At 39.6% G+C, this 26,456-nt stretch overlaps 1 protein-coding gene across 6 annotated transcripts; it reads right to left on the reverse strand.

Annotated features, from left to right (window-relative positions):
• Positions 1–4,467: 4,467 nt before the first annotated feature.
• slain2 (SLAIN motif family, member 2) lies at positions 4,468–25,442 on the reverse strand. 6 transcript variants are annotated; one of them, XM_061029284.1, is made up of 10 exons: positions 24,756–25,442; positions 18,770–18,912; positions 10,780–10,947; positions 10,520–10,693; positions 10,078–10,431; positions 9,526–9,672; positions 8,374–8,457; positions 7,294–7,332; positions 6,633–6,840; positions 4,468–5,195 (listed from the first exon to the last, which is right to left on the reverse strand). In XM_061029284.1, exons 1-10 carry the CDS (start codon positions 25,220–25,222, stop codon positions 5,132–5,134), a joined length of 1,848 nt encoding a protein of 615 aa, XP_060885267.1. In that variant the 5' UTR covers positions 25,223–25,442; the 3' UTR covers positions 4,468–5,131. The 6 variants fall into 6 exon arrangements, with proteins under 6 accessions (XP_060885267.1, XP_060885257.1, XP_060885295.1 ...); XM_061029274.1 differs by having other exon boundaries at positions 8,374–8,460; XM_061029312.1 differs by lacking the exon at positions 8,374–8,457 and having other exon boundaries at positions 24,756–25,441.
• Positions 25,443–26,456: the final 1,014 nt, after the last annotated feature.

The raw sequence follows: 26,456 nt of genomic DNA on the forward strand, positions 1-26,456 counted from the left end.
CAGTTAACTCTCAGATGCAGAACAGATCTCACTGCTGACTTTTGATTCAGTTTCTGTTTGACATTCAATTTTCCAAACCTGCTGTCAGTCCATTAGTTTAAAAAAAATAAATCATCCCAACGGTAATAACATTACATTTGACTTTGAGTAGATTAGACAACATGAGCTATATTTCTAAGTTATGGTGGTCAGCATCATCAGTAGACCATGATACCACTGTGTGTTGAGGGTGTAACACAGGGACACATGAAGGGAACGTGCTCTCTCTGTGTGTCTGCAGCTCACAGAAGAGGATGCTCTTAATGGATCTGCTGTATATGACACACGGGATGAATGCACCGACGTCACTCGTCTTCAGGGCACTGAGGCCGGAGTGGGACGGGGACGGCTTGCAGCAGTCGGTGACTCAGGCTTTCGTCTGTCTCCTCCCCTTCCTGGAGACTCTCTGTGTCCCCCATTAACCAATGGGTGACTCCAGGTAAGGTATGTAATGCTACAGTTGACTGCGTGAAGAATACAGAATGAGTCACCTTCTCCTCAAAAGCTGTAAAGTGTGTGGACACTTTTTGGACCCTGTCTTTGCATTCAAGAATGTTAAAGACTCAACAATGTCTATTAATGTGTGGATAGTCTTCTACTACTGAGTAAACGATCCTGCTTTTTACAACTGTCTAAGTAAATCATTTAGATTTGTTTTTAAACTTAACTTTGAGAATTCTAAATTAGACCTCAATTTTAAAGTGAATATAAAAGAGCACACAGGTGCAGATGATTAGATTCAGACTAAACATTGAATGTCTCTGCTTTCACAGATATTTAGCTGTACTCGTTTCTCTATTTTTCTCTTCCTTGTCCTTTTCTCTTCTCCATCCTCATGTCCATGACCAGGACATTAATCTCAGGGAGCCATCTTGTGGACTTTCTAAAATCCATTTAAGAAATGAGGACTGAGGATCAATGCAGCTCACTAGAAGAGCTATCAGAGGGAGAGAAGACTTTTCATAACCTGGGACCTACATCAGAGGTGGGAAACAGCCTTTATGTACAACTATCTGAAAATAATGACATCATGAAAAAACAATGCAAGAGACAGATTTAACTTTTGTTTCCTCAACTCTTCTCTCCTCTGTTTCTCCCACATGGAGAAGTATGGAGAAGAGGCGAGTAAGCCTGGCACACTCAAAGTTTTTTAAAATCTTGAACAATTTTGAAAATGTGAGAGACCCCACACATGACGACTAATCATGAGAGATTAACAGTTCAGTTCCTCTAGTGTGTGGTGTGCATAGAGACAACCAACTCAGCACACCACACACTAACCGATTCATTCACCAACATCCAGAGCCTCGACTATCACAACACAACAGGATTTCTGATCGTAAATACTGAACACGTTTAATATTTACGACTTCAAATCGGGGCGGCCCTAATCGTCTTCGGAACAGATCGGGGAGGTTAAAATCACTCCTAACACACTCTGAAAGAGGAGAATCTGACAGGATAATCTTTGGAACAACAGATAGTCAGGCCTTTGCTGACTTTGTTCGATGGGGGGAATCAGGTCCAATATTGGCCTGATCCTCTTGTAGTGTGTACCCCGCTTAAAGGAATCAAACTTTCTGTGGCTGCTTTTAATCTTAACAGTATAATTTGGTCATATATTGTGCGAATACACTTCACCATGTTTTTCTAACTCTAATATGTGTCTCTAGTCTGTCTACAAACACCCTAATTATGAGAAAGGTCCATTCTCTCCATCTTTTGCCTGCTCCACTATTCAGAAAATGTGTGCTCAAACAGGCCGTTTGGAGATTTTCTCTGAATGACATCACAAAGGGCAGTAACCCCCACAGCTAGGTGTTTGTTCTGCCCTCTGAGTCCGCCTTCTCACTGTAAACAATAGGGCATGGAGCGAGGAAGCCAGAGCCACCCAAACCCTTCCAGAGAGGGGGCGTGGTCAGACACAGCTCATTTACATTTAAAGGTACAGACACAGAAACAGCCTGTTCTGAGCAGGGCTGAAATAGAGGAGTTTATAGACATGATCAAATACAGGATCAGAGTGGATTTCCTCTGAGACGTATTTAAAATTGTTGAAAAGGAGGATTATATGTTACCGTTAAAGGCTTCAAGTCCTCTGATTTTACCAAGAAAGAAGGAACAAAACATATGAGCCCAGAGCATAAACAGTAGAATCAAGATTTAGCACCGGTCTTCAGCAGGTCAAATGTGCACAAAATATTACAGCTTAAATTTGCTTTTTGGTAAAGCTGCAAAATCAAGTCAAATAAACGTTTTGTGAATTGTGACACTACAAATTCAATGACCAATTTGTAGTGTCCAGAGTTTAAAAAAAGGAAGAAAATGCTGCTTCTAGCTGCTTCAATTTGAATGTTTCTTTTCTTTGCCATGTGGAGTCTTCTGGAAACTGAAGCCATCACCTTGTTCTTTAGGTTATTTTATAGGCTTTTTGACATTTAAATAGTTAATGAAATATAATGTAAACACATATATCTATATATATATTTAATATATATATGGGCAGATTAATCAATCATGTAATGGCTGCAGCCCTACTGCACTGTCAGAATAACTTGAAGTTGCTAAATCGTTGCATGTTTTGGACTAAAGGCTTCTGTTATCTGTAATACAAACCTTGTTGATGTTGTGAAATATGTAGAGGATAAAAAGACTAAAGGAAGAGAGAAAAACGTTTCAGCTTTTATTTGAAATGTGAATTGTACACCAGGCAACTGAATGTCATGTTTGTGGATATAAAAAAAAGTTCAATAACAAAAACCTTTCACACAAAAGGTGTGGCATGTCTTTTTGCAACATTCGCTGTAGCTTCCCACTGAATCTGACAGAGGCACCTCTCTCTTTAATAAATAGTTTCATTTACAGAATAAAGAGTAATTAGTTATAAATATGAAGGCGCATTTTAAACTTTTTTTTTAAAGCAATTATAAATGTTTTAATTTGATTTACAAAAACACAAACAGGCAAGCAAATCAATCAAGCAGATAGAAAATTGCAGAAAAATAATATTGGCAAAACCAGGAATTGGCACAAATGATGAAGAAACAAACAAACATGATGTTCAAACTCAAGTGAAATTTAAATTATAGGCACTAGTTTCATAACAGCCACCACACCAATGATCAGCACAGTTTCCCCTAACACACCTTTTGATTCTGAGCACAGGAGGTAAAAGCGAGCAAAAACTGAACTGAACTGTCATCTTATTCAAGACATTTTTCCTTTTTTTCCTGGCGTGAATGATACACACTGACATGAATCTGTGGTGGGAATTTAATGAATCACATTCAGATTTTCTGGGTCTCATTGGCTGAACATGAAGAAATGTTTTTGTGCTTATGCTTCTTGTTTAATCCAATTGAATTTGGTTCAGTCATCAGCTAAAGATCAGACTTTATGTCAGAGGGTTGTACTACAAAGCCAGAAGAATTGGTCAGTGAAGCATATAAAGTTCTCTCTTTCACTCAGGTAGCTTCTCTTTTAATCTGGATACAGTGGCACAAAATGTACCTGCTTTTCACAAAACGGTTAAGTACAGAGTTTTGGATTTAAATCTACTGTAAAAGGTGTCATCCTTTCACCGATTACTTTCCTAATGTTATTCTCTATGGGACAGATTCTCATCGATGTGATTAGTCATATATGCAAGCTTATAGTACACTGACTCTGTAATGCCACAGAATGAAGCCTTGCAGTTACAGCTGTGCATGCATCATCTTAAGGGCACCTGCATGCATTAAGCTAATGATGCAGGGAATCTGACCCTTCCCTGTTTGCTTCTGGTAGAGAAAACATCCACACAGCAGATCATTCATACCCTGAAAAATGGCCGATGAGCAGTTACAGAAAGTGGATTCTGTTTTTACACATACATTTAAGATTGATGGATTTGAAGCTACAATGCAGGGTTGAGGCTTTTTTTTGTCTCCTGGTATTAAGCACAGATTATAATTTACCAAATAAAAGCTTTTCACTTTTGTTTTGGCCAAAATCTATCTCTATCTATCTTTAATTAGAGGACAGAGTTCTTGAATGTGTTTCAATAACCTGCACCAGGTTTCATATAGAGTTAAAAGAGGAAAGTCTGGTTAACAAAGCCAATTTGTTACCACCTCCTTGATGCTTATTATCCGACCGAGGCTCAAGGTTTTTATCGAGCAAGCTAACGCAAAGAAAGCCTAACGATGATCTTACTTTGTAGTACACCTCTCTGTTTTTTAAAGTAAGCTGTATTAGCACTTAAATGGAAAAGTATTATCTTGGCAGACTGTAGTACAAGTCAGAACTCAGGCTTTGTCTAATCCGTCAATAATCAAGTTCTGATTTTACACTACAAAGAAAAAAGGCTTTGGAGAGTTAGCTTGCAGTTGAGGTTCAAAATGTACATTTTCAATTCAATAATCTCTAAACAAAATACTGATATGGATGTTTTGACATACATTTCTTTAAATAATTTGAATAAATAATTTCCAAAACAAACTTGTGCATACATTCTGGCTGATTTTACAAGAGGAAAGTTTTTTTTGTTTTTTAAATGTCATTACCCACACAGAGGTGCTTTCACTGTTGCGAGACATCAACAATTCTCTAACATTACGGTACGTTCACCTGCACAGCATCATCATAGAGATCACTCACCAACTATCTGTTGAGCACAGAGCATAAAGAGAGAAATGTGTGGAAACATTTCAACCTGAGGGAGGTGATGACAGAAGAAAAGGGGAGGTGTGGGGAGAAAAGGTCTGCGATGAAATATGGGCTGTCTGACGGAGGATTGCAGTCAAACAAAAGGCAGGTGATGTGTTCTCTGCTGGGCGAGCTGGAGTCGGGCTGGTTTCTTTGGCATCTTTTGGTCTGCACTACATGCCTGACCCCTCCAGAGCCGGACCCCGAAGAGGAACACGATGGGAGGTTCCTCTTAGACACAATGTGGACACCTTCCTCTCTTTTTTAAAATCTCCATTTTATTTTTGGAACATAGTTTCTCTCTCTTTCTCCACTGTCAAAGGTTTCTAGGTAAAGTGCCATGTTGAAATGTCTGCTTCCTTAGATGCGTTGATAGTTTGAGTAGGGAGCCCCCTGCTGGCTCCTTTCAGTAACAACCTTCTCTCCAGTTGTCCCCTGTGGCGCTGTAGGTCCGAGGAGCAGGAAGAGATCTGTGAAAAAAACAAAACCAGCCAACCCAAGATAAAACACAAGTCGACAGTCGTTCATCTATTCTATCTATAATCTATAAGTTCAGTTTAAACTACAAACGTCATGATCTCTATTCTATCTTGTAACAGTTAAATTCTGCTCTTCTTGATTTATTTGCATTTGTTAATAAGTACTACATTTAAGTGAATATTTTAACATAGAATCATTTTAAGTGTAGGTCTGTTTATGTAGAATTTATCAGTTTTAAAAACTGGAAAATATTTAACTTAAATTTGGTTTGATGATCATTTGACACCCTTGCTCTTCTATGGGCTTGGCTTTTATACAATTCATTTCGTCAATGAACATCGAGGATTTAATTTTGGTAAAACAAAGAATGGAGGAGAAAAAAACTGAAAAACTGAATAAAGAGTGAAAGAGTTTTATATTCTCTTTAGTGTGTTTTGTTGTGTATGTGTGTGCATATGTGTGTGCATGTTTAGGCACACCTATGTGCAAAAATTCAAAGTCTGCGGAAACACGGCTTCTCCTACATCCTCCTGTTAGCTGTAGCATTAGCTGCATGTAACGCTCGGTTCTAGCCCCCCTCGATAAAAATGTGTCAGTGCGACGTCATTGTCAGTGTGAGATCACTGATCTAAGTCCACTGGCTCGTTGTGGCAAGCCCAGCAGCTCATGTTGAAATTTCCGAGAAGAGTGCTGAGCAACTGACCAATAACGACAGAGCGGATCGACAGACCAATCACGGCAGACTTGGCCCACGTGGGGTCTAACAGTGTGGGCTCAACAGAGTGTAGCTGACGGACTCAGAGCGGAGAGGGAGCAAGGAGGAGCAGTACATGAAAACAGACACTTTTTTATAACTTTATCTATTGTGAACGTACAAAAGTAGGTACATAGATTAAATATACAAACCCCAAAAAGGGCAGAATATGACCTCTTTAAGATGCAAGAAAATATTAACAAGAAATTAATTTTCTCAACAACTCATTCTTATTAGTCTGACCTCATAGTTTGAATTCTTTCAGGACTTCAGGTCCAAGCTACCTGAAGAAAATGTTTCCCCAACACTTTATTGTCACTAAGATGAAAAACTATTTATCACACTTGATGATGATAATGATAAATAATAAGGATAAATGACAAAGTTTCACCGTCCATACACCTTTGTTCTTACACGTTGCATCAGCAAAATACTGGCGTCCAAGAGTGTTATTCCACCTTGTATTACAGCTTTATGGAAGCGTGAGAGGCACGACTCTGAGCACACATCAGGAGCTTCACATACACACATATAGAGCTCATTATGCCTCTGTCACTACATCCAATTACAGATCAGGGGCGGGACAATACACCGCACAGTAGACGTAACAGGGCTGTAAGTATTCTGCATTAAATGGCGGTCTGTAAGCGTAATGAGTCTGTGGAGTACATACCTGCGCACTGGCTGGGCCAGTTTGCTGCGGGGCAGAGGGATCCCCCCTCCTGCATTAGCACTGGGGCGGGGTAGGCCGCTGCGTGGTTGAGCTAGGGAGCGGGTGGGGGTGGAGGTGGCAGAGTTGGGGTTGGATGTCGCCTTTACAGGCTGCCTCAGGGCCAGCGGGGACGGGGTGGCCGGAGTCCGCAGCTTACTGGGAGAGGGGACTGAAGGCGGGCAGAGCAGAAACACAGTCAGGTACAACTGGATCATGTTAGACCGTCTTTACAGATCATATGCTTTCACAGGTCTCAGTGTGCTGGTAGTTTTACAATGAAGGTGTGATCAACTGCATAGAGATGTGAGAAATATACAGTATGATGCCACTTCATATACTGTATACCAAACATCTATCAAACATGGAAGCATACAGTATGTAGGTCTTTTTTATTCACATCCGTCACAACTTCACAAATGGAATCAAACCTGTTAGGATGCAAGATTAGAAACTACTGAACAAACTTTATCAAAAGGAACAAAAATGTCTAATGAACTAAGTTGCCTAATCTAATGAATGCGGTGATACAAACATAAAGCACAAACTAGTGAAAACTAGAAACACGGCATCAACACAGCCACGGCGAGGAACCACAATCACAAAATTGAAAAGCCCTACTCACTGAAATCACCTTCTTCTCCAAAGCAACAGGAGAGCGGGACTAGACAAAGACGGAGACAACAGAAACAAAGGCCTTAATTCAGAGGTCTCTTTCTGTCTGTTTACTCAACAAACAGCGATGTCATAAGGCCCCTCAACCAAGATGAAAAACAATTCTACTAGATGCAATGTGTAAAGCAAGTGCATCAGTGGGTGGTGGGAGGGTGAGGCTTTTGGATTTTCTGCAACACTCAAAAGGAATCCTCAGGTTTAGCACACAGTGACAGCATCGTGGCAAGCAGAGCAGATTTCAGAGTTGAAGACTGGCAACTGTATTTTTACATCAGTGAAAGTTGTCAGAATCAAAAGAACAAACGACACATCAGTCAGTAGGGCACAATCTGTATTTGTTATAAACACATTGAAGACAATGTGTACAATAAATATATCTGCTAATAGAAAGGAGAGACAAGAAAAACTGGAAGGAGACTCGTCTTGCCTTCCACGTTGCATATTTCTAACTCAATCAGTCCTTAACAAAACTTACTTTGCAATTAGGATGCATTTTTAATTTGACCAGTTCTTTGTTACAACATTTCACCATGAACTACAGCAGCTGTAGTCCTTGGCAGCTCAGTTGTGATGTGAGGCATCTTCTCCTGCAGAGGATTGTGTTTCAGACTAGGAAAAACAACCACAGACTTGTGTTCTGTAAAATTGGACTGGATGAAGTAGGACATCCTGGTATTTTTTGCATATTGCATTTGAGTATTGGAAGGCATCCTCTGGATAACTAAATCCAAGTTAAAATGGCAATCAAGTGAAAAAAAACCCATAAAAAACAATCTTTGTGTACACAGATTTGCTTGGGATGTGATTCTGATTGTCAAACGCAGACGAGCTACAACACAGCTACAATGACCTTTTTGTGCCAGTATGATCTATTTAACACAATCCTCACGTGTATCAACTCTCCCTTTAAACCAAGGGATCTATCTACATCTTCAGTACACAGGCAGCTTGGCTAAATCTAAAATTGTGCATATGTCTGTGTGTGAGCTTGATCTCACAGCCTCCAGCTGGTTCAGGAGAAAGCTGTTACCTCGCAGGGCTGTTGGGCTTTGGAGATGCTGTTTAGGTTTCGGGGAGGAGCGAGAAGGGGTTGAGTATCTCGGGAGCTGCGCTGCTGCTGGAAAAACGGACATTTAGCATGGAAGTCAGAATTCATTCTGTCTTATTGGGGGAAAACAAACTGTTGAGGCGAGGGTGCCTGTAATGCAGTTTGAGGCCACTAGGGGGCTCTAGAGCTTTCTTTCAGGAGAAGGAGCAGTAGGCTGTCAGAGCAGAGTGTCAGTGTGCCGCTGTTGACAGCTGTGTCTGAGAAATTCATTTGGTAACACATGCTTAACAGTGAAGTGAAGTCAGTGAGAGAGGCAGGAATCAAAGTGTCTCACATGCAGAGTACAGCCAGAGCTAAGGGAAAGTCAACTTTTTACTGTGGAAGTTTATCTTTTAAGGTTTAAGAAAATAGAAATAAAACATCTAGTAAGCTCATCATAAAGATAGTAAAGATTTTGTTAATAACCCTCAGAAGGATGTTTATGACAGAATAAAGGCAGCTCAATCTGCCATTTGACTTGTGTCCTCTCTGACTCTTCTACCAGAGAGGGATTAGCACCGCTCCTGGATTAAGGACGACACCATTACCTTTATCTCCTATTACAGGATTACATCAAATGGATACTCTTAACTCGCCGAGGTACGAATCTAAGCTCCTAAAGAAGATAAAACCATCAGACACAGGATGTAAAACAATGTTAGTGTCACTAAGTCACTTTGGACCTTAAGTGTTGCTGACATCATGCTTTAGTTCTGCGGAAGGAGAGTTGTTCTTTTTTGAACGTGAAAGTAACACTAAGGTGCTAAGAGGAAGGATGCGTGTGAATAAAAGATATTACTTCTGAAATGATCAAAGACAAAGAGGATCCCAAAACAGTGAAGCCATGGCACTACAAAGCAGCTTAGTCCTCCTCGTGCTGTTGGTGCAGCCAGAAGAATTAAAAGAATTCCAACTCGCACAATGAAACAAGAGATTACAGAGCCTGTCATGCTTCTGAAGGTTCAGTTAAAATGAAAAAAAAGAAGCTGAAAACACAATGATAAATCCATTATGAAACAGACAATCTGGGTCTGAGACTCTGAGCGTTTGTGTGTTCTGCAGTTAAATGTTTTAAAATCAAAAACTTGTACTCACTTGTAGACTGGTTCTGGTGTCGAGGAGAGCCTCCGTTTTGCACTTGCAGGTTGGATTCGCAGCTGCGGCTGTTCTTGACGGGCTCTGGACCCTGAGCTGCCGCTGCCGAGGAGCGAGTAAGGTTGGGAAGACTACGACGCAGCTTTTCTGCAATACACACAAAAGGTATGGAGTTAGCTGAAGCAAATGATGATTAACATTAAGCTGATATGAAACACTGCTGGTTAACTCTTTACCATGAACAAAAAGGCATGATTCCATTACCTCTGCCCCTGTCATTGCTTTCTCACTGCTAGATTTAAAATTTATTTTAAAATTGTATTTCTCACTTTTAAGATTATTACAGCCTTACTTCCAAATACATTCTCTATTTATGAAGTCCCCTTCCAACAATTAAGATCTATAAATGAGTCCTGCTGGTTTGTCCCAGGTCACACTTTGTGACAAAGGGTCATCCAGCTGGTTGAGGGTTTAAAAATATATTTTTCATTTATTTGATCTTAATTTCCAGTGATAGTTATTTTTTGTTTTAACAGTTCTGGCTATGTTTACCTTCATTCTTCACCACATTAGTTTGCAGATCATGGCCTTGTCCCTGCAGCGAGTGGCGAGGCTGCTGCAGGCGGCTGATGATGGGCTGAGGCGAGCCACGACTGTGGCTGTAGTCGATAGAGCGGGCGGGGGAGCGGGAGCGGGGTGAATTCCTGGGGGAGGCGCGGGGAGAATGTCGAGGGGAGGGGCTGAAGCGGTTTGAGGGTAGGTGGAAGGCCGGATGCACCGCCTCCTCTTCATCCTCCAAGCTGTGTGCGTCTAACTCCTGGTCGCTGAACGTGCTGCGCCGCAGTGAGTGACAGGAGGAGCCTGAGCTCCTTCTGGATGCTGTTGCAGCATAATCCTGTCTCAGACCTGACAAACACAAACACACAGTTACGTCACAATAAAAACGCTGCTTGGTTCCAAAAAATGATACAGTTCAGCATGTGCAGGTACATACTCTCTTCCTGCATGCGTGCAAGTATCTGAACGTCAGTGACATCATTGAGTTTGTAGGTATTTGAGGACCCGACTGAGTCCTCGTCCATCTCCGAGGTGCTCAGCTCGCTGTCCACTGAAGACTGAGGGCTCACCGCAGGAGGATTCCTCTCTGCTGCTGAGTTTCTCTGGTGCACTGGAAAAGGAAATCATTTGTTTACACTTTACAAATTCAACAACAGAAAATATATGATTTTGAGAGATCTACAGGAAGACCAATACCTGCGTTCCCAGGCATGAGTTGCTGTCTGACTATGGGCACTCTACTAGGGGTTGAGGAGGGGGAGTTAAAGCCACTGCTGTAGGGGCTGTTGGCTGCGTTTGTGCTGTAAGGACTTCCATAACCTTGCTGGTTGTAAGGACTTCCATACAGGCTCCTTCGCTTGTTGGCTGTAAAGTAAAAAAAATACAACTAAGTCATCAGCCAGCCTACATAACATTAGGAAATATAAACAATTAGTTAAACATTTATATACCTAAAAAGGGATTCTGGTAACTTTAGTCATATTTTTTTGGCCTTAGCTGATATGTTATCTTATTTTAAAACCTCAGATAGTGGACACATTTCAGCAGTGACCCACAAACCTTTTGCATTATTATTCTTATTCTTATTAATAATAATAATAATAATAATAATAAGCTTATTATTACCAAGCTTAAACTCTAAATGTGGTTGGTATTTATCTATTTATTCTAGACCACAACTTGTATACATGGTGGCTGTTGAAGAATATTGTAACATACTACTTAGTTGCTGATAGCTTTAGTATTGTTTTAGTATTTAGTTAAAACGGTCAGAAAGCATCCATATGAAAGGTTGTCGTGAACTGATATTTGGCCTTAATGTTGTTCTTTGACCAACACATTAGCTATATCAAATCTGTGACATTCTTTCCTCTTTAAATCGGTTCGGTCATGCACAGGGATCTTGTGATTCCTTGTGAAGATTGGTGCAATGTTAGACTTTTTTTTTTAACTTAGACCTCCAGTGATAACTAAAGATCAATAGTTCGTCTCATTAAAAAAATGGCTGTAGTAATGGATTGTATTGGAATAAACAACAAAGAGCTGGTATACTACACAGCTTCAATGTTAGAGGACACATTGTTTGTTATGTATGTTAACATACTTCATCTATACACTGTAACAAATGAAAGACTCTGACGAATCTGTTTCTGCATCCCTGTGTTTGACTACTACAACAGCAGCAGTGTGTGCTCATCATCCTAACCTTCATAAAGCTGCACAGTGTGCTGGTAGTCTGGTAGAGTCTCTCAAACCATATGCAGAGCGTGAGCCTGATACATAGTAAGTTCCTACATCATCACTGAACAATGCACACCATTCAGTCCATACAGAGCACAATGCTATTCTCTATGAAACCTAGCAAGCATCAGTCAGAGGTGCCAGTCCACAGTCTCTTGTCTCAGTCATGAAATCAGACTCTGGACATGCTGCTGGTCACTGAGATTGTTTACTTGTCCACTTGTTAACTCATCTCTTCTTTTGTGTTTACACAGCTGGATGTTGGTGACTGGAAAGGAGCCTTTTAGGATCAGCTCCTCCTCCTACTTCCTTCCAATATCTCTCTCTCTCTCCCTCTCTCTCTCTCTCTCTCTCTCTCTCTCTGTGTGCTCTGTCGTCCTGCATTATTCAGGAAATACCATCATGTCCACTCTGCTGCTATCCCCATGGATCATCTACTGAGGAATGTCAACAACACTGCAATGTGCAGGTCTGTAACACGGTGCAGTTCAAAACAATGGATGCTTTGTTTTCGTTTCAAAGAAGAGTCAAATCAACAGATACAAAACATCAGGCTCAATATAAAACTGAAAACATAACAAGGTAGTCAGCTCCAGTGTCCTCCTGGGGCTAAAAATATGCATGAACACTCAAGTGAGAAATACAATTAGACTCTCAGACACACATGAATCATCTTTAGTGTCTGTGCATGATGAAGTTAAAGAATCACACAAGTTATAATTAGAAAAACTGTCCTTTTGACATGGTGAAATGGATGAAAGCACTTTTCTTGTCTTCTCACTACTCTATGCGCTTCACCGTACATCACATTCACCCATTCACACCACATTCACACTGATCACAAACTCCTCAAGTGCCCTACTGCCCCACAGTACAAATCCATTCACACACAGTCACACACATGTGAAGAAGTGGGAGCAATAAGGGGTTTAGTGTCTTATCCAAGGAAACTTAGACATGTGGCTGCAGGAGTTGGGGATCGAACCCCTAACATTCCGGCTGATAGATGACCAACACAAGTGACACATTGCATTTATATTGTAAGCTAAAAATTATAAGTGTATACTGCTATATACTGTATAAAAAGGCAAGAAAGTTTATGCCTGTGTAAGCAAATTCTAATAGTCAAATGTCCTGAGAAAGTAACGGTTGTTAAATAATTGGACACTGGTATTAAAGCTAGGATTTGGCATATCAACTACAATAAACGGGTTATGCAGCAATCACCATTGTTATAGAGGTAAACAAAAGAATCAGGTGTAACCTCTGTTAAACAGCCATAGCTGTAGTCACGTCATCATACTCATGTTTGTTTCTTTCCTCCTTGATGGAACAGTAGGCAACAATGGACTGAAAGTGCTTTTAAATTCCTTTAGTTAGTAGTTCCAGGAACTAAATATTTCTGGGTACTGTGGGTGGGAACAGGTGTAAAGTCTTAATCTTAGTGGTCTGTGTGTTTGTCTGTTTGATGCCAGTGTCCCTGATCAGAGCTACTCTAGAAGCACATTGTCACTAGAAAGAGACTGATCTAAAGGGATCTGCAGCATAGGGACCAGCCAAAATAGAGTGTCCCCAAACCAGTGTGTCCTAGAACAAGACAAGAAGTGAGAGAGAGATACTAACATCAGTGTTTTCTACCCACTGGGATTGATGCCACTTATTTACTGTGATTTGAAAGTGTACAATAGGATTTTCCGCTTCGGCTTTTTAGCTTTGGAAACTAAAGTTCAGGGCAGTTTCAACATGCAGAGGGGAAAAAAAGCTCTAGAGAAAGTCAGAACATAGTGGCCTGGTATTAAACTAACGCCTGCAGGGTTTGAATGGTGAGAAGGGAATGGAAGACAACACTCTGTTCTGAGGTCTGAGGCCTGATATAAAGAAAAGAAAGAAAGGCTTTAGCCAGCTTCAGGCAAATCACAAGAGAAGAGCAAACAGAGAAGCTTCAGTAAATAGGAGAGAAGGTAACAAACTGGTGGAGACATGCAAAACGTAGATGAACAAAAAGTACAGCACTAAGTTTTTAAACAGGAGTAAAAATGTCAGCCATGTGACTTTTGATTAGGGTCTCTTAGGTCTTGCGTTCAGGACAGCTGTCAAAGCAACACTGTGGAAAAAACGTTTCAGTTCTGGAAACACGTGTTGTGACTGTTTATCGGGCTTGTCTGGCATGAAGAAAGTAGTTCTGTCTGACTCAACTCACAGCCGTCTCCTCCCTGTTTTGAGTTATATAACTGAGACGCGTCATGTGGGGATATAAGTTTAACAGGGTGTGCACTGACAGGTCACTACTCACTACTGCTCACTACTGACACACTTAAAGTTCATATTTCAAAGACGTGAATTCTTCTACAAATGTGAACAGGCAGCAAGAGTTTGCATGGCAAAGGGAAAAAAAATCGATAAAGATTAAGTAAGTTAACAAAAATATGTTCAAATAAAAGAAATGTGATTAAAATGTAAATCAATCAATCAATAACTCTGTATTTAAATATTGATAATTACTCTACCTTTCTATTCTATTTATTTATTATTTTTAAATCTTTAAAATAATGTAGTAAAGACTTGGCAGGAAGTCCCGGCTGAAACCAGTTTATTGAACAAATTTTAGAAAAGTAAACACAGTTTGGTATAAAAGGGGAAAGATGGAGGGCTAAAATAACAAACTATTAAAATAAAAACTTAAATAAGAGATTATATCCTGCATAACCTAAATAAGTATGCAACTTAAAAAATGTGAGACAAAATAAACAAATAAATGTGAAAATAAATGAACACATTTTGTATTGTGCAATATTTTACTTTATTTCTGCATTAATTATCTTACTCTTTTGCTGATTCATTCTTTTTTGTGGCCCTGAAATGACTCTAGTCATTCTGGCTTAAATCTGCCATAAATGAAGCGTGCAAATTCCTTAGACACAAAGTAAAGAGACACTGTGGCTGCAGGGTTTCCATGCCAGTGTTACAAACTGGGTGTGAAAGAGAGTAGCCAGGGGCCATGAGGTGTGTCTGTGGTGAGTCTATCAAAATGTCGTTTCTCAAGAAAAATCTTACTGTGTGCAGAAAAGCTCCATTCAAAATAAAATAAAACATTTTTCAATCTTTATAAAAATATTCAGTGATAAGTTGATGCTTAATTATTTAATCAAACTGTTTCAACCACATGTCCAGTGGATCATAAGACTCGTCAGAAGTTTTCTGTTGTCCGGTCTCTGTGTGTGAGAACATCAGTGCCAACTGAGGAGAGTCATGCAGCGAGCGGGCTTGGCAGTGTCAGTGACAGGAGGATATTTCCGGCTCCTGGAGGATGACGTTATTGTCCTTCTAGTTCCACCACACCTACAGTGATGATATCATAACCATCACATTTAATCCTAGCTGAGTGGCTAGCTATAAGTGCTATTTGTAGCTTGCAAGATTGACAGACTTTTTTAAGGTTATCTTAGGCAACATTCAGAAAAGTTTAAAGGTTTTTTTTTAGAAAATGCTCATGGCGATTATAATAAAGACAGAAATGACTCATTCAGAAATCTGGTTTCAATGAGATTGCTCATCAGTTAATTAAACTTTAAACCGCTCTCAAACCAGAATTGATTTAGTCACTCCCTTATGCTGTGAAGGTAGCCTCACTTGGAAGGAACACAGTCATATATTTGAGAACAGATATCGTCTCTCTTGAATTACTCGATCATTCGTCCCTCCATAAAATTGCGCAACAGAGCTGAGAGGATCACAACTATCCCAGTGAACAACCTTCAGCAGCCTATTGCTCAACACGATCTGTCACATGGGCATACCGCTGTTCAAATGGAAATGACCCCTCTCAGTTTAGCTTCGAGGATTGAGGCCGGTCGTCCTCACTGAGGGACTGACTATAATTAGTGGCAGTCTAAAGCTCAGATAACATACACAGACGAAGCACAAAGAATAAAAAAACAAAGAAGACCTTGGTCATATACTGTGCATTAAATCACAGCAGTGTTTTTGTTTACCTTTCCAAAGAGGTGGTGTTTATGATGACATATGCTTTGCCAATTTCAAAGATAGTAAAGCCACCACTGTAGTTAAAACAAATTATCTCAAACGTTATTTATGTAGTGACATGATATTTAATACTGCTACTCAAAGTTCTTATAGGGCATATTTTTCTACTTTTTTTAATCCCTGAACTTTTCCGAATAAAAAAGACTGTACACATTTCTTTGAAACCACTAAAGGGTAAGCATGGCAGGGAAAGGACCAGTAACATGTTGGAGTAGGTCCAGATTCTACTGATGAAAAAACAATCAATATTTTAAGATAATTTACACTAGGCATCTACTGAGTGTGTCCTCCCCTCATTATAAAACCATTAGACTAAACTCCGAGGGTTCCAGTTCCACTTAAAAAACTTAAGCCACGTTAGTATACTTCCCTTCTGGGACTTTATATCATCCTTCAAAATGATACAATCGAAGATTGGTGAGGCTTTGGCTGCACAATTCATCAAATCGCTACACGGTCATGATCGATTTCTGAATCTCAAAGTGGCAAAACAGCATTATCTACAGATGTTTCTTCCTCTAGATATATTGGGCAGACCGCTAAACTGTCACATCTTCTCTCCATTTTTTCGTCAGTGAAAATAAAAACTGTGATACAAAAAGATCAATCCCACTTATTAACAACATGAATACATTTTTTCCAACCATCTCTGCCTTAAACTTCACTGGATTTAATAAAAGAGGAAATCAATTTCACAGATTAAACTATTAATACATAAATATGTGCATGCCCTAAGCACACAAAACATATTCCACAAAGCCTGTCATATTTGGTATATCCCATGACATGGTTTAAATCAAGATTTTTTCCCCCCCACATACATGCTGTTAGATGTAACAAAAGAGGCTTTATGATGTGCACAGCTCCAAGTGTCTGAGAATTATTTTCAAAACATTGAATCCCAAATCTGAAGAACAAGAAACACACATGCGTCTAAGCTTTCTTACTCTCATATTCCCCTACTTCTTCATGTGCAACAATTCAATACATTACAGCATACATTTTAATAGTGCGGTATATACTATTTCTAACAGTACAATATACATTTATTTATATTCTACCTGCACTATGTATACTTTTTACAATAAATATTTATCTACCTGTGCCATATATACATTTTCTGCCTTAGAGATTTATACTTTTCTTTTGCAAATAACTTTTTAGTAACTGTGGATGTCTGAATGTTGTGAAGCATTCTTAATTTTGTCGTACAACTTTATAATGACAAGTCTTTCTATTTTACTCTAAAATATACTATTCACTAACTTGCTTCCTAAACTAGCCAGTTATGTCCAGGTCGATGCAGAGTCAAACTATCAACTCGTCTGTGTCTGCAATCTCTGTAACTACAGTCTCTACCATTAATGATTGAACACAGCTACATGTGTGCACTTCATCTTCCCTTTAAAATAAGGGAAGCTTATTCAAAAGGGAAATGTATGATTAATGATACGCCCGTCTGTAGCTTGTTTGTAATTCTTTGTAGTGGTTGTAAAAGCGGTAGAAGACAATAATGATTACAACAAGGAGTCATTTATTTTGTTTTCTTGTGGTACAAAAATCAATAAAAGGAAATATATGATTATTAAAGAAGCTCAGTCCCATTTACTAAAACTCTTTGTAATAATAATCATATTAGTTATTCTGCATGAATGAACAAGTTATCTTGCTGCTTCAGTTGTTCTAGATTAAACTTAAACAGAGCAAATCTTTGACGGAGCAAATAAATACTTTTTACACGATTGGACTACTGACACTACTGTCTTTTCCCCACTATATTTCTGAGCAGTAAAATGTGACTACCAGTTGGTAGGGAATTGAGGGAATTTTAATTTGACCTCATCCCGTGAGAGTTATGGGACTGGAAGCAAAGGTCGATGCTCAGGTTTTTAACTGCTACATGACTGAACAGGTGTGACCGACGCACTCAAATAACTACTTGACACTGTGTCCACTTGTTCTGTTGCTATTTTGGTGCATTTAGGCTTCATGAAATGAAACAGCCTAACAGTCCTTTGCTGAAACCGAGTCAGATGCTTTAGTCGTGACCTCATGTGATGTCACTTCAGATCAGAGAAGTCAATTTAATTCTCACATTTTAAAATCCACATTTTGGCAGCATATTATCATATGTGCAACGATTATAACTCTTTGAGCTGGTTAGTCATTTTGCAATCATATTGTTTTACGGTAGGCAGATCTCTACATCTTGACACAAATCGTCAAGAAATAAACTAGAACTGCACTTGTAATGAAAATGACCTCAAGACCTCAAATGACTAGTATTTAAAAAAGATTGTATGAACAGATCTACAAACCAACAGCAAAAAAACAACTGTGTGACATCACAGAGAATAAGACACAGCCTGTTTTAATAAAAGGACCAAAACAAAGTCTTAAGCTTCAGAGTGCGATTCCATAACAAGGCCGGAACGAAGCTCCTCTGTTATTACCTCTTTGTACATTCATATTGATTCTGCAACAGTGTAATATTGGTGTCCCAGAAAACCAGCAGGAGCTCCTCAAACACATACACAGACATGCACACAAACACACACAGCTCGCTGGCTCGTCTGACCCCTATAACACCTCTGTTACTATCTGCAATGTTGGTACAGAGGGGGATCACTTCTTCCCCCCATTACGCCTCTGTGACATTCATATTGAAGGAGATACTTCACAGGGGCATACATATCATGCTTTTAATGGACAGTCTAAATAGGGCTTTTGTGTCAGTGAACATTCACCTGCACATGATTGTTATTATTTTGAGCTGAGCTCTTACACACCAACAAAAGGGTTAAATGCATCACTGATGTTGTTACTCTTTTACTACTACTATTGATGCTCTCACTGCTGCTAAGTTGAGACTACATGTGTCATGTTACTGGGTGGTGTTTACCTGACAGGGTGAGATCCAGTCTGTGGATGAGGGAGCGCTTGGCTGACTCCATCTCAGGACTCGGGTTGTCGAGAGCTTGGCGGCACCAAACGATAGGACTCAGGGTTTTCTGCAGAGGACTGTCCAGTTTCGCCTCATAGAGCCTGAAAAAAACATGGACAGCATACACAATTAACATCATATACAGCATGTTCATAAAGACATGCAAGCAAACATTACACAAGAAACGTCTTTAAAAACAACAGCTCATATCTATGACACCTCGTATGTGAACCAGTAGCTCCCTGAGGAAATGAGATTGAGGCGATAACAAGTGTTTGGGCTGGGTTTTATATAAGAATGCTGCAAAGACAAGGACAGATGAAGCAGACAGGGAGAAAAGGTGAGTGTGAGTGTGCTTGTTGACATTGAAAATTTGCTATTTGGTTTGACTTAGATCCTTTTTATATTAAATATTTGATTTGTTACATTCATTATTCAAGACACTTCCAAAAACACCACCTGTTAAAAATGTGCATAGAGGTTATGTGGCAGATCATTTTAGGACTTATAAACACAGAGAGGTGTAAAGCAAATGTAAAATACAAAATAAAGTTTCTTAGTAAAGGTTTGGTGCCATCAGGACAGCATCAATGTCCCTTCGATTCGATTATATAAGTCTCTGAACTCTACCAGTGGGATGTGAGATTTCCTCACTGTGTGGGTTTTGATGCCAACATGCTGCTTTATAATCTACCTGTAAGTGTTCAATGGAGTTAAGATGTAATGACTAAAACAGAAATAGTGTATGAGTTACATTATTTCATACTCAACAAGTAGGGGTGTAAAGGTACATGTACTCAGACCGTTTCGGTACAGGGCCTTCATAAACTAAAAGGTGGAAATGTAATTAAGAAGAAATATTTTTATATATAGGCTATATTAATTACTTCATTTCATTCTAAAATGCTTTATTTCATTCATATCTTTTATTTATTGGAGACTCTTTTGGTTGAAGGATGCAGCATAAGTTTATTTTTAATTTAAAATGTTATTAAAAAGTAACCTGAGCAGGTGTACAAGTCTGAACTGTCGATGCTGCACTTAGCCCAATGTGTAAAAGGGAAATTCTAAGTGTTCCTAATAAAGAAAAAAAAAGTTGCATGAGGTCCCTTTACTGTACCGAAAATGTACCGAACCGAAGCTTCAAAACTTGGAACCGTACCGAACTGAAATTTTTGTGTACCGTTACACCCCTATCAACAAGCCACTTATGGATGAGGGTCTAAATCCTCTTGGAGACCAAACTCAGCAGAGTAAAAATGCTTTGTACAAAAAGGTGACTAAGTAGAGATAAAAAAGTCACCTGATAGACATACGACACATAGAATTGAGTTAAACAGATTAAATCCCTTTAAGATAAATGATTGGTTCACCCACATTAACAAAAAACATTTCTCTTTCTTAGCAGTAAAACTGAGATTGATTCTATGAGAGGACTTAAGGTCAAACTGTTTTTGTAACATTGTGAGGTGAGAGTCATACAAAGTAAGCCTGAAAATGTAACCATACCTAAAAGACTCCAACAAGGAGGTGTATCTATGGTGGCCGACAGAGTCAATGTACCCAAACTATTTCCATAGAAATAGGCAAAAAATTCAGAAACAATGCAAATAAAAAAAACACAAACAACAGTCTTAAAACGTGCAATATTAAAAAAGGTGGCCTACTGCACTGTAGATGAAAGAAGATGCTGCGTTTGCCGATGCTCAGTAACTAAATGATACTTGTTGGATACTAACATAATAAATAACATTGATTTTAAAAACACACTGATTGCTGATATGTTGCTAACTTTGACTTGCTGGACCTCTGCTAGCACAACAATGTTGTTGTATGCTGTTGTCTCATAATAGTTAAGCTAAGAGCAGTTATTTTTGGGAGCCATATGGCAGAGAGTTGCCTGCCATTTGTGTCAACACCAGATACTGCATTTTGACTGCTATTAGTAGAAGAACATCTCTATCACTCCAAAAAGAGGCTTGCTTTGCTGTGACCCCCTAAAAGATCAGAATCCAACCAGATCCTCTCACAGCAGGAGTCAAGCATTCACGGTTTTCCTATAATTAGTTATTTATCTGTAATTATGCTCTGGATAGTTAACAAGTCGCATGATTTAACTCAGCATACATCTGTGTTCTTTTCTCAGTCTAGCTATTGGGAAATTAAACTCATCTCCTGCTGCTGCAGGAAACTCTAAGAATGAACCTCTGTCACTGGTCCAAAAGTCATCAGGTTCAATGCTTAGTCATTCACATTGATTGAAAAAGCAAAACCCTCTTAATACTTTATGTAGAGCTACCCCCGATCTGGGATTTTTGACCAATACCAATTGAAGAAGGAAAGCCTCACAGATTACAGAAATGATGTCAGATATAGTGTATTTTTGAATAAGAATGAAAATACACTTCATCAATGCAGATCATTGTGCATTATTTAAAAACCAATAACTGCAAGGGACTCAGAAGGCATTTCTAAAAAAACAAACAACTAGAAAAAATAGTTTGAGATTAAGAATATTTAACATTAGAAAACACATCAACCAATTCTGGTGCAGATAATTTCTAAGTCACCCTTTCTTTAGCATTACTTTCAGAATGATATGTTTTGCAGCAACGTTTTTCTTTGATTTGTGCTTATTGGAAAACCAACTCTGACACCAAAATCTATTTGTGATAAGCCCATATCTGCAGAAAATACCAGCAAACTGATACATTGATTATCCACTACTGATGGAAGGATACTTAGAAAGGTATGCAAAGTTGCAGAACTCACTTGCAAGATACACTATAATAATAATAAAAATAATAATAATATGGCCACAAACTAACTGAATCTGCCACTACTTTCTGTCTGTATAAAAGTAATGCAAATGTGAATTTACCCTCAACCCTTTGAGAAGGAAAAAAAAAGTTGAAAGTGAAGAGTTTCTACTTAGCAGAGAAACCTGAGTCAGCAGCTGTCAGCTCTGTTGTAGCCATAGTGGAAGCCGTTCATGATGAAAGCACAAACATTAGAGGCAAAGTCAGTTTGCAGAATACAAAGTCAGAAATACAAACGGGAAATCAGGGACTGCCCATTCTCTGTGTTTATTAATACCAGCACATAGTATATCTACTGCTAACTCGTAATGCCTGAGCTCTCAGCTCTGTAACAATGATACCTGTCATGTCCACATGCAGCAGCTGAAGAGTCACCTATTTAAAGGTGGAACGCTGCAGCAGTTTTTCCGATTCAGTTTCAAGCTAATTCAGGGATTACAGGAGTCTATGACAGGAGCTGGCAGGAGCTCTACACTACACAGTAATCCCAGATATCAATCTGATCCAGAGGGCTGACAAACAGCCAGGGCATAATGAGACTAGCTCTGATAAGCATGAGTGAGCAATGTCTGAAAGTAGTGTGATGTGGTAGGTTCAGTAGCTGGCACGGCCTCACTGCTGCAAGTAAAAGAGGGAAGATGCTGCTTTAAACTGGCTTTCAACCAAATATGAGCTGCCTTTGTAGTTTAAGAAACTCATATTATTAAGGAGCACCAGGAGATACACCCTAATGTTGCTTATCATAGTGTCATTATCCTGGAAACTGCCAATTAAACAACTGTTTCCTGTAAGACATAAAAAGGGGAATATAATCTGTGGACAGCCCATAATTACATTCATGTCAAGACAGTGGCTGTTCCAAACTATCCAATTTTCCTACTTTCAGACCCTGTGTAAACCCAACCAGCTAGTCAACATGTCTGACATCAGCCGTGTAACTCTCCTCAGTGTGTGACTGCCTTCTCGAGGGATTTCCTTGGGTCAGGATGGGAGAGAGAGAGATTTAGACAGCAGCACAAATCCAATCATACTTGGGAGTTTCAGGGATTACACTTCTACAGTGTGTGTACGCAAAGCCACATAACCCTAAAAACCTTAACTGCTCAGCGCTAGAGGAAATAATACCAACACAATGTGCTGGGAGAGGATTAAAAACGGGAGTATGTTGAACATGTGGGCTGTCAGGATGACTGTGATAACAAAGAGAGCATCATGATGTCATCCTGTCCTTAGGAAACTCCATATGATGACCCTTTTCTTTTATTGATGAGCACTGTTTGCAATCCCTGTTTGTTGACACTGACATAGCATCTATTCCTGCACGATGAGAGGATTTCAAACGCCTTTTTTCCCTCACTTGGTGCTGCAGAGCACTTGTGGATGTTTGCCAACTGTTCTGCTAATGGGAATTCAGAGGAAGGAATATAACCATGGCTACATCTCCCACATGACTGCTGGGCAGGACTTTCAGCTTTTTTGTATTGCACACACTGGTCTCCTGCCATCACTACCAGGACAAGCCAAGCAAATCTGCCACATCAGACAAACGGGCAAAACGGTTCTACAGATGATCGGGGAATTCAGGGTTTGGACAGCTGAGGGTTTGGGCTTTAAAGGCCTGTTGGCAAGACTGTAGGAATACATGACATAATAGATAGAGATTTGCTATGACAATGCATGTCTGTTATAATCATTCAGCCCGAGAAGAGGCTTGACATCGCCCACATGACCTGCCGAACAGCATCATTCAGCCAGCGAGGCTCCTTCCTCCTTTATAACTGAATTTAGAGGTTCTTTAAAATTAGAGAAAGCAAGTATGAATTTAGAGGATAAGGTATTTGGAAATTGGCAAATACAGTGTATAAAGACTATGTAAACAGATCAAGTCTGTCAAAAAGATAAACTTGTGGAATAAGGAATTGACAATGTAATGTGTTGTGTTCATATCCTACATTGAAACAATGTTAAAAGGGTTTGAGTTAAGATGCAGTGATTAGAGTAAGGCTTAGAGTAAGGGTTATGTGATAAACGCTTTAAACCCTGTTTTGTTCTTGTTTTGTTTTTTGAATGAAATGTGAATTTGAAACTTTTTTTTCTTGTACATAAGCCTGGTATTTAAAGGGTCTCCTATAAAAGTATGTCTGTAAAAAAAAATCATGTAAAAAGGGTAGGTATAATAGGCTTAACTCTCAGCCATTGTTCTTCTCTGTATTTTTAAATGTCCTTTAATATAATCCCTCAGTGTCATTCATTTGTTTCTAACAGAAGGGGATTAGGGATGCACATGAAACATGTATTCGACTTGTGCTTTTTCTTAAGAATTCAGACTTTATTCTCAGACTAGAAACAAAAGAATAATTACTTTTCCTTTTATTACATTCTGGTATGAAATTCAGAAATCTGAGACAAAAAGTTGTAACCGACTTTTCAGTCAGAAGTACGGGTACCTGTAAGGAACCAACTTCATTCAGTCACTTTGCGTCATGCAGAAGGGGAACCATATGCTGACCGAAAGTGTCATAAATAAAAAGACTCCTTCGTGTTTGAGGGGTCCAAGAGAACCAGAGAGTGCAAACTACAAGTGTTGATTGTTTTGTTAAATGATCATTATGACAAATTAGTCAGAACTCATATAAATGTATCCACAAACAACAACTACTGTTACAAACTGTGATTCTTTATACCAGGCGTTAGTCACAGTGGTGGTTCTAGACCACTTTTACTGAGGGGGGCTAAACGGGGGCCAGTTGTTTTGTCAGAAGGGAACATTAAACCCAGGTCAAAAATAGACAAAGATGATTGCTTTAAAAATACATATATTATGCCAAATAATAGCACTCATCATTAAATACCATGATTTATATTTGTTTCAGTAACAGTATTTATATCTAGATTGTGAGTCCAGTTGTTGAGTCACATATGTGTTATTAGGGGGGCTCTTCCTTTTGGAGGGGTGGCGACAGGGGGACCAAGCTCAGTGTTACAGGGGCACTGGCCCCTGTTGGCCCCTGTCTAGAACCACCCATGGTTAGTCATAGCTGATGTTTAAAGCAGCTGTGCCCAGTCAATTCACAGGTTTGATGACACAGACAAGACAGTAAAGGCAACACAAGTCTGTCACTCACCAGCTGTCCTCGTCTTCTTGCAGACAATCCATGTCCTCCAGGTCTAAGATTTCCACTTCGTCTAAGACCGATGTTTCCCCTTCATCGTGAAATCCCCCTGTGGAGTCTGAATAAAGTGAGTTCATACTCGGCATGGAGGGAGAAGCCGATGCCCCCTCATATTCATACGCCCTCCTGAAGCTGATGCCGTCATAAGACAGTCTGGGGCTCAAACAGCGGTTGTTCTCTAGCAGCCCACCGAACCCCACCCCAGGGAAGCCGGCCAGCCCAGCTGCCATCCCCGCTGACAGGGACGTAGACTCGTATCCAGCGCTGAGGGGTCTATGGTTCCCTGACATGGCTCCGGACGAGGACAACATCGTAGACCGGCTTCGGAGCTGTTCGTTCTGCTGTTCGAGTTTCTTCACCAAGTCCTGCAGCTTCCGCACCTCCAGGTCCGCGTTGATATTTGAGTTGATATCCTCCATAGCGGCTCCTCAAAGCCCCACGAAGATATGCGGCGGTCTGTGGTGTTTCTAGACGTTTCTCCGTCGACAGTCTGTTAGTTTCTATTAACTTCACTTTTCTCTACGTGTTTAAAGAAGACACTTTGGTGTTCAACGTCGTCATCTTCTCCGGTGTACCGTGCTGCTCACGGGCAGGGTTGAGGCCATTTTCATAACACTCGTCACCAACTGTGAAAGACCAACAGGCGGCGGAGATCATACGTCACCGCGTTCAGCGTCGGGAGCGAGCACGTAACCAACACCTATTTCCACGTGCACTTTTCCCCCTAAAAATCGAAAAACATCACTAATTTAAATCCTTTTGTTGTTGTTGTAACCTTGTCTTACTACTTGTCTTACACTTCACGATAAAAAAAAAAAAGCTATAACACTGTGACTAATAAATATCGAAACAATATTATTATTCTAAAAACTCTTCATTCACCAAGAGATTTTATGAATGAATTTAACTCAATGCTCTAGCTCAGGGATGGGCAACTTTGGTCACAGCAAGGGCCACATTCATTTAATTCTCACTGCCAGAGGGCCAAATTGTAGTATACAAAAACAATTACAGTCAATTATGTCTCAAATATTATTATGGACATATTTCTGGTTTTCATGATTTCATGGCAGATTTTGTCAAGTTTTCTTCATGTTTCCAATGAATTGATATCAAAAAATTGACCTGAGGGCCACGTTGAGGGTTGATGGGGGCCACATGCTCACCCCTGCTCTAGCTTCTACAAATAATTTCTCATTGCTACTATTTTTCCATGTATATATTTTTTATTTCATTTATGTTTGCATGATGACTTGCTGTAATGGATTCACATAATGATGTTTTACGTTTGGTTTTCATCTGATCTCCTGTATTACATGGTTTACATTTGTGGCTGGTAAAATATTTTAATGTTCTGGTGAATTTTCAAACTTGTTTATAATTAATTTGTCAGAAAAAGGTCGCATTAAAGTCATCTTTACTGGAACGCAGAGGGCCAAGTGGTAAGGTCGCGCCGGTTCAAGTCCGACCTGCTGCTCCTTTCCCGCATGTTGTTCCCCACTCTCTCCCGATGTCCTACTCCATCCACTGTCCTATCATATAAAGGCAAACATCCCCAAAATATAATTCTTTAAAGCTCATATTTACTTACCAATAAACCTAGTTTATAACCAAAGTTATTTTTTGGGCCGTTTTGCCTTTATTAGATAGGAT

The sequence above is a fragment of the Labrus mixtus genome, chromosome 3 (genome assembly GCF_963584025.1).
Source record: "Labrus mixtus chromosome 3, fLabMix1.1, whole genome shotgun sequence".
Classification (NCBI taxonomy): domain Eukaryota; kingdom Metazoa; phylum Chordata; class Actinopteri; order Labriformes; family Labridae; genus Labrus; species Labrus mixtus.